This window comes from Nomascus leucogenys, chromosome 15 (assembly GCF_006542625.1).
Source record: "Nomascus leucogenys isolate Asia chromosome 15, Asia_NLE_v1, whole genome shotgun sequence".
Taxonomy (NCBI): Eukaryota; Metazoa; Chordata; class Mammalia; order Primates; family Hylobatidae; genus Nomascus; species Nomascus leucogenys.
This window is the reverse complement of record NC_044395.1, coordinates 38,959,847-38,972,967: the sequence shown is the minus strand read 5'-3', so window position 1 is coordinate 38,972,967 and position 13,121 is coordinate 38,959,847. Positions and strand designations below refer to the sequence as shown.

The 13,121-nt window shown below is 35.3% G+C and overlaps 1 protein-coding gene across 4 annotated transcripts in view; it reads right to left on the bottom strand.

The window, feature by feature from the left end:
- The window catches only part of MTMR2 (myotubularin related protein 2), a 95,295-nt gene that overhangs the window by 45,087 nt on the left and 37,087 nt on the right, over nucleotides 1-13,121 (bottom strand). For 2 of the 4 annotated variants that reach the window (XM_030794673.1, XM_030794674.1), the window contains 2 exons: nucleotides 10,223-10,328; nucleotides 9,682-9,754 (listed from right to left, as the gene is read on the bottom strand). Coding sequence is in view for 1 of the 4 variants with exons in the window: in XM_030794671.1 (XP_030650531.1) it covers nucleotides 10,223-10,328 (106 nt within the window). In the remaining 3 variants the exon portion in view is untranslated. The remainder of the gene's footprint in view (nucleotides 1-9,681; nucleotides 9,755-10,222; nucleotides 10,329-13,121) is intronic. The other 2 variants (XM_030794671.1, XM_030794672.1) reach the window with 1 other exon arrangement.

The following is a 13,121-nucleotide window of genomic DNA, read 5'->3' as shown; positions in this document are numbered from 1 at the left end:
TCAGCTAAGTCATAATTTAATGCTTCCTTGACTCTCATTTTTAATCTATTTCTACATTTTGTCCTGTCTCTTCCTTTCATTCCCCACGCCAATATAGCCCCACTTTTCCATCCATAAGGACTAGCCCCACACCTTCTGATGTGTCCTTCTGAGCTATACTTCAGACAGTCCTTTCTAATAAATGATGGTTCATAATAGATTATCTGCCAAAAACAAGAAAAACAGAAGATAGGTGGATAGATATATTATCTAAATTTCTTTCATTTCACCTCATACCAAGGAGAATGAGCCCAGTTTATGTACTGTTTTTAGAAGGTCATTATTCATTAAGTGCTCTTAACACCCTTGAAAGATAAGTAGTATTCATATGCCCATTTATAAATGGGGTCATTGACCCTTATAGAAGTTAAGGAACTTTTCCAAGGTGGCATGTATCTCCCAACAGTGGCTGGAATTGAACAGATGTCTGATTACACCAAGACCATGATCATAACATGGTAACATCCCAAGCAAGCAAGGGATATGAAGGACCACAGGCTGAGAAAGAGATCAGAATCAGAGGTAAAAATGTGGGAGTCATCCAAAAAGAGAAGACAGCTGAAACCACGAAGAAGAAAGAGAATGTGGAAGAAAGAGAGTGGGGAAAGCAAGGGATGAAGAAAACTTTAGCATTACCCCACTTATAAGAGAAGGAATAGCAAAGTACACATAGGAGAGAAGGGCAGATGAGAAATGAACCACATATTGTCACCAGATTTGAAACCTGGAATCATCATCTTTGACTCCTCTCTTCCCATAATCTGCAATGTTCAGGTAGCTTTGTGTACATTACATTCACCTATAATTTTTTCAGATTTGCTTTTTACAAAGCATTATGTCATTATCCTAGTACATGTCCTTTAGCAACTTTTACTTGGAATTATTCCAATGGCCTCGAAACATGTCTTCCTTCTTTCCATTCTACCTGCTCTTGACTAGTATCACCTGTTTATGTACCCACAGCCTCTTCTATCACTCCACCTACTATCGCCAACAAATGGGAGCTTATTATTCACAATGTTCTTCTGTCCTTGGATTTTTAATCTATCTTGAAAAACAAATGGAGATCCACCATTCACTTCAGACTGCACATATTCAATAGTAAACATATAAATGATCTTAAAATCATCCTCCCCACTGAAAGGCATTCATATTGTCTCCAGACTTGTCATTACAAACTTGAGGATTATCTTGTCAAATTTTAACCATATTATTTTAGAATAAGCAAAAATTAAAATCTTAAAAATATTGAGCTTTTCTGTTCAAATCAAGGTATGTCTCTCTAAGTATTCATCTTCACCACTCAGCAGAGTTTTAAAGTTTCTTCACATACTTTCTGCATATTTAAGTTTATTCCTATTTTACATTTTTAGTTGTTATTATAGAATTTTTATTTCTCTTATATTTTATAAGTATTTTTATAATAGAAAGCTGTGTAATTCTTATATGTAAATTTTGCCTTTTAGTGTGCCTTGTAATTTTTTGTTGGAAGTCAGACATGTAAAAGGTACTAGGTAAAAAGAACTGAGGTAAACAGGCCTTTGGTGATGTGGTGAAGCAAGAAGGAAACTGTAAGATACTCGATACATTACTCGTGTGTTTTAGGAGCCTGTATTTTCTCAACTGCATATATGTCTAAAATCAATATATAGTATGTTTTGTGTATTGAAATTTACTTAGCTAGATACATACCATTCTGTCATAGAATATACCACTATTAATGATCAAATGATGTACACTTATCATGTACACAAATAATGTATAATTAAGATCTTTATTCCAGTCTCCTGGAATAAATGTGGGACTTTCTACATTAGTAAAACTGGAACTACTAAGAAGAATGAGCATTTGTAGATACTGCTATATTTCTCCCTACTGTGGCTGTTTCAGCACTGTATGAGAATTCCCACTGCCTCACTTTTCAAACAATCCTTGGTATTATCAGACTTGTTGATTGTTTTGATCTGATGAATGTGAAATAAGTTTTCTCAGTTGCTTTAAAAATGGCATATCCCTGATTCCCTGATTATAGTGAGGTTTAACATTTTAAAATATATTGGTGAAACATTATGTATATATTTTTCCTTGAATTTCTTGTTCATAGACTTTCTCAACTTTCTGTTGGGTTGCATTTTCTCTTATTAATTTGTAGATGTTCTTTGCATATTTGGGTACTAATCTTTTATCAGTTACACATATTCTTTGCAAGTCTACTATCCCAAAATGTGACCTGTCTTTTCACAGTCTTCACATATGGAATTTGTCACATAAAGTTAGTAAATTTTAGCACAATAAAAATAATAATCTTTTCTTTAAAAGTTAATACCTTAGAGTCTTATTTTAAATATTCTTCCTGATATCATAAATCATAACGATATTGTCATATATTTTCTTCTAAAATTTTAAAGTTTTTATTTTCAGTTTTAGGTTTTCAATCTAATGAATCCAGTCGGTGTGTGTGCATTAGAAATTCAACCTCTTTTTTTTTTAAACATGGCCAACCTAGCATTGATTACCAAATAGTTCATTCTTTCTCCCATTGATTTGTTATACTACATCTGTCATATACAGAGTTCCTACAAACATCGGTCTGTTCCTAAACTTGACTGATTTATTCCCATTCTGATTTACTTTAGCTTTATGCCTGATTGGGTGAATCTCCCCACTTTATTTTTCCTCTGGGTTAATCTTGACCTTTTACCCTTGCATATAAATTTTAGAGTTAGCTAAAACTTTGCCAAGTTCTGTAAAACAAACTTTTGAATTTTTTTGAAATTATATTCAATTAACAGATGTATTTGAAAATATTTTACATCTCCAGATTATTGAATTTACTCATCCATTTATTTATTCTTTTAGCTTCTTTAATAAAGTTTTATAACTTTCTTCATAAAGTTCTTACATATCTCGTTTTAACTTATTCCTAAGTAAGGTACTTTTGTTGCTGTTGTAACTGGGATCTTCTTTAAATCACATTTTCTAAACATTTTTGCTAAGGTACAGAAGCATGATCTTTTTATGTTATCTTGTATCCGGCAACAGTGGTAAGCTATACAATTAGTTCTGGTAGTTTGTATATAGATTTTCTCAGATTTCCCATACAGACAATCCTCTACAAATAATGAAAGTTTTGTTTATTCCTTTCATTTCTTGTATCATTTATTATTTTTCTTATTTTACTGGCTAGGATTTCCAGCATAATGCTGAATAAAAGTAGCGATAGTAATCATCATGTTTCTAAGCTTAATGAACATATTTCTAGTATTTCATCATTAAGCATGAGGCTTATTGTAGAGTTCTGATGGATATCCTTTATCGGGCTAAGGTTGATTTTTTTCAATTCCTAGGTTGTTAAGAGTTGATATTGTTGGTAAGGGAGGTCGTGGTGCTAATCATAAATAAATGCTAACAATCATTTCTTCTCTATTAAAATAATCATTATGTGATAGACACTGTTTACTATCTAACATATGCTCTATGAGACTCCTTAACTCATTCTAAATAGATCTGCATATTTTCAGTACATGTCAATATCACATTCATGGACATAGTCTAATAATCCAATTGGCCAGGCGCAGTGGCTCATGCCTGTAATCCCAACACTTTGGGGGGGCCGAGGTGGGCGGATCACGAGACCAGAAGATCAAGGCCATCCTGGCTAACATGGTGAAACCCCGTCTCTACTAAAAATACAAAAAATTAGCCAGGCGTGGTGGCACGCACCTGTAATCTCAGCTCCTCGGGAAGCTGAGGCAGGAGAATCACTTGAACCCGGGAGGCAGAGGTTGCAAATGAGCCGAGATGGCACCAGTGCACTCCAGCCTAGGGGACAGAGCGAGACTCCCTCTAAAAAAATAATAATAATAATAATAAAATAAAATAATTTCTGGCCTTTAGTTTGTAAAGGAAATATGCATAACAAATTTTGAAGACATAGACACATTTGCCTGATTTAAGCCTATTACATACTTCAAGACAAGACAGATGGTTAAGAACTAAACATATCCTTTATCATATACATGTACACAAGATATCTAAAACAAAGACATAAAAGACATAATTATTTTGTGGTTTTTAAATTTTATTATTATTATACTTCAAGTTTTAGGGTACATGTGCACAATGTGCAGGTTTGTTACATATGTATCCATGTGCCATGTTGGTTTGCTGCACCCATTAACTCGTCATTTAGCATTAGGTATATCTCCTAATGCTATCCCTTGCCCCTCCCCCCACCCCACAACAGTCCCTGGAGTGTGATGTTCCCCTTCCTGTGTCCATGTGTTCTCATTGTTCAATTCCCACCTATGAGTGAGAACATGCGGTGTGTGGTTTTTTGTCCTTGCGATAGTTTACTGAGAATGATGATTTCCAGTTTCATCCATGTCCCTACAAAGGACATGAACTCATCATTTTTTATGGCTGCATAGTATTCCATGGTGTATATGTGCCACATTTTCTGAATCCAGTCTATTGTTGTTGGACATTTGGGTTGGTTCCAGGTCTTTGCTACTGTGAATAGTGCCGCAATAAACATACGTGTGCGTGTGTCTTTATAGCAGCATGATTTATAGTCCTTTGGGTATATACCCAGGAATGGGATGGCTGGGTCAAATGGTATTTCTATTTCTAGATCCCTGAGGAATCGCCACACTGACTTCCACAATGGTTGAACTAGTTTACAGTCTCACCAACAGTGTAAAAGTGTTCCTATTTCTCCACATCCTCTCCAGCACCTGTTGTTTCCTGACTTTTTAATGATGGCCATTCTAACTGATGTGAGTTGTTTTTTTTTTTTTCAGACGGAGTCTCGCTCTGTCACCCAGGCTGGAGTGCAATGGCGCAATCTCAGCTCACTGCCAGCCCCACCTCCTGGGTTCACGCCATTTTCCTGCCTCAGCCTTCCGAGTAGCTGGGACTACAGGTGCCCACCACCACATCTGGCTAATTTTTTTTTTTTTTTTTGTATTTTTAGTATGACGGGGTTTCACCATGTTAGCCAGGATGGTCTCGATCTCCTGACCTCGTGATCCGCCCATCTCGGCCTCCCAAAGTGCTGGGATTACAGGCGTGAGCCACCACGCCCGGCCAAAAGACATAAGTCTATTTAATATTTAATTCTGAATTGTTGACAAACAGTGGTATAAAACCACAGGCTTCACAAAGGAAAGGAACTACTACACAGCTTGACTTTTATCTTTCAATAACCACCAATTGAGGCACATACTTTAATTAAAACCCAGTGCTATACAAATTATAACATAAATAAGTAGAGCTGTGCATTTGAATTTTAAAATCCTATATTTTATGGGATTTATTCTCCAGTGAGCAAATAAATAACCAGACATAAGTTCCCTGGGTTCTTAATTCTACTAAGTGGCCAACTTCAGAAATATGTTTTAGTAAAAACAAGCCTAATTTTAAAAATTGCAAATGAGTTATTTCTTTAAATTGCATTATTGAAAATTCTATGTAAAAGAATATTACATTTTTAAGTTTTAAAACTGAGATTAAATAAGTGTTACTTCCAGAGGGAGAACAAATGAAGCAAAGAGAAAACAATCTACAATTATGTCACCAGAAAAGCACAATTTCATTTACAAAGCCTGGATTCGTGCCCAATTTTTCCGAAATACATCTACCAGATTACATCTGTATAAGACTTTTTCCATAACAAACAAGGATAACAAGGCAAAAAAGTAATACAAATAGAATTCCACTTGAAAAATCAAAGTTCAACATATATCTAGACTAGTTCCATCCCCAGCCCATTTTCCATTCTGCTTTACTGATACAGAGGCAACAAATCTTGTTTGAATACAAAATTCTTAATAGAAAAAGCTTTCATAGTTAGCTGTTAATCTACTAAGGCACCATCCTTTCAGGAAAGTGCCATTTTACAGTACCTGTAGCAAAAAACCTACACAGTTTAATCTTTTTAATGAAACTGGATTCGCTTTTCAATGTATTATGTTCTCTACACTTTCTATTTAAAAGCTGTTACTAAAGGAGTTTATAAAATGTGAAGGCTCAGGACACAAATAAGCAATGAGGCTATGTGAAGAACTGGAGGTTAACCAGCTTCAAATCATCTGTGAATGATAATTTTCAAAAACACTACACCAAACCCTTCATCACACACATAAGAGCCAAACCATAGTCAGTCAAAATGCAACACATCGCTGTCTGCAGTTAGTTTTGCCTGTAATTAAAACACTACCATTTTATGGTTGCTAAAGATATACATGAAAAGCAATCATCACCAATTTAAAAAATTGAGAGAGGAAATCAAATTTTATTATAAAACTCTCCTTTTCTGGTTACTTAGCAAAGCATTTCTCAAATATTTATCAAGAAATATTGAAAACCACTATTTTCATCCCCCAAAATGTATAAGATATTCCTTATTAACTAAGAAAATCTCACTTCGCATTTAAAAAAGCTTAGCAGCAAAATTGTGGGAGGCGTCTTTCCTAGTAATGTATCCTACAACAGTATGAATGACCTGAGACAAAATAAGGGCAACAGCCAACTGTGCCACTCAGCACATGATGATTTCATTCACCCTTTCTGACTGTCAGGTTTCTCATTTGTCAAATGGGAATAATAACAACTGCATCACAGGATTGTTTAGAAAGCTAAAAGAGATGAGTCGTGTATGAATATCTATCATAGTAGCAGGCTAGACTTTTTTTTAATTGTTAGAAGCACATTCTTTCTCCCACCCCAACCTTCCCCGCAAAAGAAATCCACATATACATTTGAAATCAGGCTGGATTTTTTAAATGATACTAACACTTAATTTAATTGTTACTCATTCATCTCCCTCCAGCAACTGAAGACTATAATTCAAGTAAAGATATATCTAACAACTAAAGATACCTTTAAAAATGAGAAAACTGGGTAACATGTAGCTTAACAACATATTACTTTTCTTTTTTTTCTCTGCCCTTTTAGGCACGCTCCCAGGGAAAGAACAGTTAACCTTTGTTACCTAAAACCATCTTCTCCTTGATCTAACAGCTATCTGCTTATTCAGCAAATAAAAATTCTGTGAGGGTCTTCCTAAGTTGTTAAAGATCCTAAATTAGTAAGGCACTAACAGGGATACATTGAAACAATTCCTGCAAACAGAACTGATGTATAAATTTGACAGACTCCCTTTGTAACCTAGTGCTAAGGTAGTCATGTAATTCAGGACACTTATGTCTAATGTTAAACCTGAAGGGACAACTATTCCAGACAAATCTGCATTTATAATCACCCTACCCATCGTATTATCTCCAAATTGTACATGTGCAAAATGATCTTTTGCTTCAGAAGGAAAAGGCTTTGTTACTTTTTCTTTTGTAAAAAAAACTAAACACACCTAGTGGCTAGATATTGTTTTCCAAAAAAAGGAACCAGGGCTCCTATGAAAACTGGATGATGATTCTAGAACTGAGGGAAGAAATATATATTATGAGTCTGGAGCATCTTGTCGTGCCAAAAAGTAAGCAAGTGCTCAAAAAACACAATGACGAGAGCGTGGCAAAGGAACAAAAGATCTGACTGAAAGAACTCTCAATTTGAAGCTAGAATCAATAAAGTCGTTCTGGACTGTACCAAAAGTATAAAATAAATATCCGTGAGTCCATAATAAGATAAATAAAAGATTAAACAAATCAATAAATGGGAGAAACAAATCTCCCATGCAGAATTCAAAACATCTTGTTAGATGTTCCACCTTCAAGGAGGTAGAGTATAACCCCCTAACTCCTTAAGTGTGGGCTGTGCATAGCAACTTCTTTCCAAAAAGTACAGTATGTGGGTGGGGGAGGGGCTCAGGGAATAATTACAGTGAAAAAACTTAACACCGCCTCAACCAAGGGATCAAGGTTATCATCAGCAGTGGTAAGTCATGTTGATAGTATGTACCCTTAATAAAATGTGATGAAATGGCACTCACTTTACCTCTGTGACCTTCCTCCCCAAAACACATAACCCCAGTTGAATCAGTAAAATGTCACATGGTCTATGAAATACCATCGAGTCATCAAAAACAAGATACAGTCTGACACAGTCATCAAAAACAAAAAAAAGTCTGAGAAACTGTCCCAGCCAAGAGAAACCTAAGAAGACATAACTACTAAATGTAATGTGGCATCCTGCATGGGTAGGATCCTGGAACAAAAAGAACATTAGGTAAAAATTAAGGATATCTGAATAAAGTGTGGACTTTAATAATAACGTATCAATATTGGTTCATTATGTGGAACAAATGTAGCTTACTAATGTAAGATGTTATAATGGGTGGAACTGGAGGTAAAGTAGATGGGAACTCTGTATTATCTGCAATTTTTCTAAGAATCTAAAACTGTTCTAAAATTAAAAGTTTAAGAAAAATTAGAAAACCTTAAAATATTTTATATACAGATTAACATTATACACTATGGCCCTCATTTTGTCCAAATGTAAGCCAGTCATTCACTATTTATGATATTCATGGTGTCCTGAGGAAATGATGGAGGTCTACATGCAGAGAGAAGTTGACAGTGGAGAATCCTCCTTCATCTATCCATTTTCAGCATCCTGCAGTGTACTGCACTTCACATGTATGTCGAGTTAAGTAGTTTAAACTAATACAAGTATAGACAAATGGTTTAAAATGTCTCAGACAGGAAACAGCAGGTAGGATATAGGCATAAGCAAGTAGCAAAAGTGACATTCCTTCATTCCTGAGTTCTTTATCAGTCACAACATGAGGTTAGTTGTTATTTAATGATGCTTTTAACTAAAGAAATCTGACCAGAAGTAGGCCAAGACATTTCAAAATTATTAAGAAGCCTATCAGCCCTTAGTGGATTTTTATTAATGTAATGAATAAGCGAATGTTAGATACATACATATATTTTTAAATAGTAACAACTTGAGAAGCAACAATGGATTTATAACCATTCTTGTTAACAATGAACCCTGCCCTTTGTATGCTTCAAGATAATGGCTAATGATGCATGAAGTTTTCATAATTAGCACAAGATATATGCAGATTACGAAGATAAGCCTTTCTAATTTTTAGTGATGTTTAAAATCATGCTACTCCCAATCTAATATTTTATGAAATTTAACAAAAGGTAATGACAAATATGCAGAAGATTTTACAGATGTTGTCTGCTTGTTGAATTCTGTTTTGACAATGAAATGGATGAAAAAGATGTAAGTATCCTCAACATATGCTCAACAGCAAATGACTTCCTTAGGGAAAACAGTGTTTTAGCTAAAATTATGTAAGTTTAACCAGTGAGAAAGCAGCCACATTTTTGGAATAAAAAGATTCTGACATGCTGTCCATCAGGTGAGGATACAAGAAGACATACCCTCATCAGATAATGGATTTGCCAGTACCTTAATCTTGGACTTCCCAGCTTCCAGAACCATGAGAAATAAATGTTTACTGTTTTGTGTTTTTTGGAGAAAAAAAAAAAAAAGATTATGAAGTAAAGTTAAAGGGTTAACACTGCACATATAATTCATTTTCTCAATCATTCATAGACAAGCAGTTATAGAAAAGTAGATAAATCCAGAAATATAGAGTGCTACAGGATATCGCTAATTGGTTAATTTCATAGAAATGAGACCTTTAATAAATAGAGGAATACTTACAAACTATAACAAGATGTGTAGGAACTATCACACAGTGTTTAAGTGACTTAGCTCCCGAACTGGACTGCATGGGCTGGAACACCAGCAATAGAATTTATTAGCTATGAGATCTTGGACACATTACTTAATCTCTACAAGTTATTATCATCTGTAGAATGGTGACAGAATTGGTGAGAGTTTTACAAGAGATAATTCATGTATAGCACTTAGAACAATGCTTGGTACACAGTACGTATTCAATAAATGTTAGCTATAATTGGTTATGAGAATAATCATAAAAATATTTTATATCACAAAAAATTCATTAATCATCTTTTGGCAAAGAACTTAGAGGTGATCAACCTCAGAGATGAATTACACATTTTTCTTTTACAAATAGGTAAGCATTCCAAATTTGCTGGCCTATTCTGGGATATTTTGTAGACCAGGATCTATGAGAATACTCCATCAGTATCTCCTGCTAAATTAGTTATATTGACAGTGTTGGCCACAAATATTTAACAGAAAGTACTTCATCAGAACTTTAAAATAGTATACATACCCTCAAATCAGGAGAAAAGTTGTCGGCAGAAGTTGAAATGGAATCTGATGATACAACAGAAGCTGATTTTGTATGCACTGAATTCTCTGAATGAGAAGTGGAGGCACTACAAAATACAAAAGTACAGTATGTTGGAAAAATGGGGGCTTCAAAGACCAATTTCAGACATTGTATTTAATATAACTCCAATATTTATTAAAATTTCCACAGCCAACTAAGTTCTGCTTTGCCTATTCAATCTTATCTCTAAGTCTTAACAAATTACAAACTATTCCTGCTGGGTCAAGTATTCTTACAATCTAAGTTCCCTCTGGATAGACTCCCAGTACTCCTGAAGACACTCCAGGCTAATTCCTTCTTTTTATCCATTCACCCATCCATTCATTCATCCAAAGAACATTCACTGAGTGATCCAATGTACAAAACCACTACACCAGGCACTGTGATTTGAAAATAAATATGATATCATCCCCATGTTCATGAAACTCACAAGCCTGTGACACAGACAAGTAAATAAAGTGGTGCAGTGTGATGACTCTAAATAGAAACACATACACACACACACATACACAAACACCCCACATACATACAAATATCTATGGGAGAAAAGAAAAGGAAGCAGCCAATTCTTGCCAGAAAGTTCAGGGAAGACTTCTCAGAGAAGATGATATTCAAACTGAGTCTTGAAAGATAGGAGATTATCAGACCAACAAACAAGGAAATTTCAAAAACAAACAAAAGGCAATGTAAAGGTATAGAAGTATCAAAGTCTACAGAACATCTCAGACACTACAAATAGTTGAATAAGGGTGAATGGATAAAAGAGCAGATGAGGATGGAAAGAGAAGCTCTTCTTTGTACCTTGTACCTTCTCACCATATCAAACAACCCTGCCTGAAGTATCTACTTCTTCCATTATAAGTAATCACTCTACAGTTACTTTTACTTTCTTAAATTCCTATAGAACTTTTTTTTTTGTGAGACAGAGTTTCACTCTTGTCACCCAGGCTGGAGTGCAATGGTGCGATCTCAGGTCACTGCAACCTCTGCCTCCCAGGCTCAAGCAATTCTCCTGTCTCAGCCTCCTGAGTAGCTGGGATTACAGGCACCTGCCCCCATACCTGGCTAATTTTTGTATTTTTGTAGAGACGAGGTTTCACCATGTTGGCCAGACTGGTCTTGAACTCCTGACCTCAACTGATGCGCCCGCTTCAGCCTCCCAAAGTGCTGGGATCACAGGTGTGAGCCACCGCGCCTGGCCAAACTTTTGATACCTGATCACACTTTTATTGTTTATTTTGTCTCACCAACTAGTGCCCCAAGAACAAAAATTATGTCTTTTTTTGGGGGGCGGGGTGGGGCGGCGGGGGAGCAATGAGGTCTCACTATGTTGTCCAGGCTGTTCTCCTCAAACTCCTGGTCTCAAACGATCCTCTCACTCAGCCTCCCAAAGTGTCAGGATTTCATGCATGGGCTACCATGCTCAAGCCTACTTCTTTTTTATTTTCCACAAAATCTACTTCAGGACCTGTGTACACTGTTAACATGTATTATGTTTGTTAAATTTAAAAGTCTGTGACAATATGCCACAAACTGACTAACTGATATCATTTCCTCTTATCAGTAAAACAAAGTTAAAATTATTTAAGGTAAGATCAATGGTAGAAAAACCTCGAATACTTTGAATTGAGTCTTAAAGTTCAGATTTTCAAAAATGTATTTTTCTAAAACATATTAAAAGTCTTCCTTATACCAGAATTCAAAATTTTTTTCACTAGATTTTGATGAAATACTTCACCTTTGAGTTGTGATATTAAGAACCATCTAGCTTTAAAATAAATCCCATTTATTCATTGCAAATCTGTCTATAACAAGAATAACTAAATTACTTATACAATGTGAAAATCACCTCCCCAAAAAAGAAATCGTCACTTCATTTAAATGAATGAAAAGTGGCATTCCAGTGCAAACACGACATAGTATTTCCAACAACCTATACTATTATACAAAAAAGCAGTCATAAGAAATTATATTACATAGTTGTATAATGTAAGGAAAGAAAAAGTGATAGGCCATGAATGTTTTCCTTTTTCTTTGTATCTAAATTCTGATTAAATGTCATTTGCCTTAAAATAACAGGTAAAATAACCAAATTTTAAGCACAGTACTTTGACAGACATTGTTAGCTCCCTATTTCAAATAGATTCCCCTTTCTCCCTGACTTTGATCAGGGTAGTTTGTGCCCTGCCGAAGATAAGAGGCTTGCTATTCTCTTCCTTGTGGCTAGGAGAGCCACGTAAGTCAATTCCAGTCAGTGGGATTTAGTGGGAAATCTACTAATGGTTATAGAAACCTTTTATTTTCTCAATAAAGGGGAGCAGAAACAGCAGGGTAGTCTTCGTCCTTTCCCATTTCTCTTGCCTAAAATAAGAATATAAAGTTTGAAAATACAAGAGCCATCTTATAAACATTAGCAACATGCTGGCCTGCTGAGGACAAGGAGCCAAAGAATAGGATGAGCATAGGTTCCTGTAGCATCACTGAGCCAACAACTCTCTACCTCTGGAATTCTTGTTATGTAACATAAATGGGTGAGCATAGCTGTGTGTGCCTGTAGTCCAAGATGCTTGAGAGGCTGAAGCAGAAGGATCACTTGAGCCCAGGAGTTTGAGACCAGCCTGGGCAACATGCCAAGAACCCATCTCAAAAAATTAAATAAAATTAAAATTTTTTAAATAAAATAAATGAACTTAAATTTTTTAAATCACTGCAGTAGAGTCTGTTCTAGACAGTCAAACACAATATAGCAATCAACATCTCATAAAGTCTATCTGGGGCAAGTTCAAATGTATAATGCTATTTTATATGCCTATGCCCTTCTGGGAGAAAAACTCTTAAA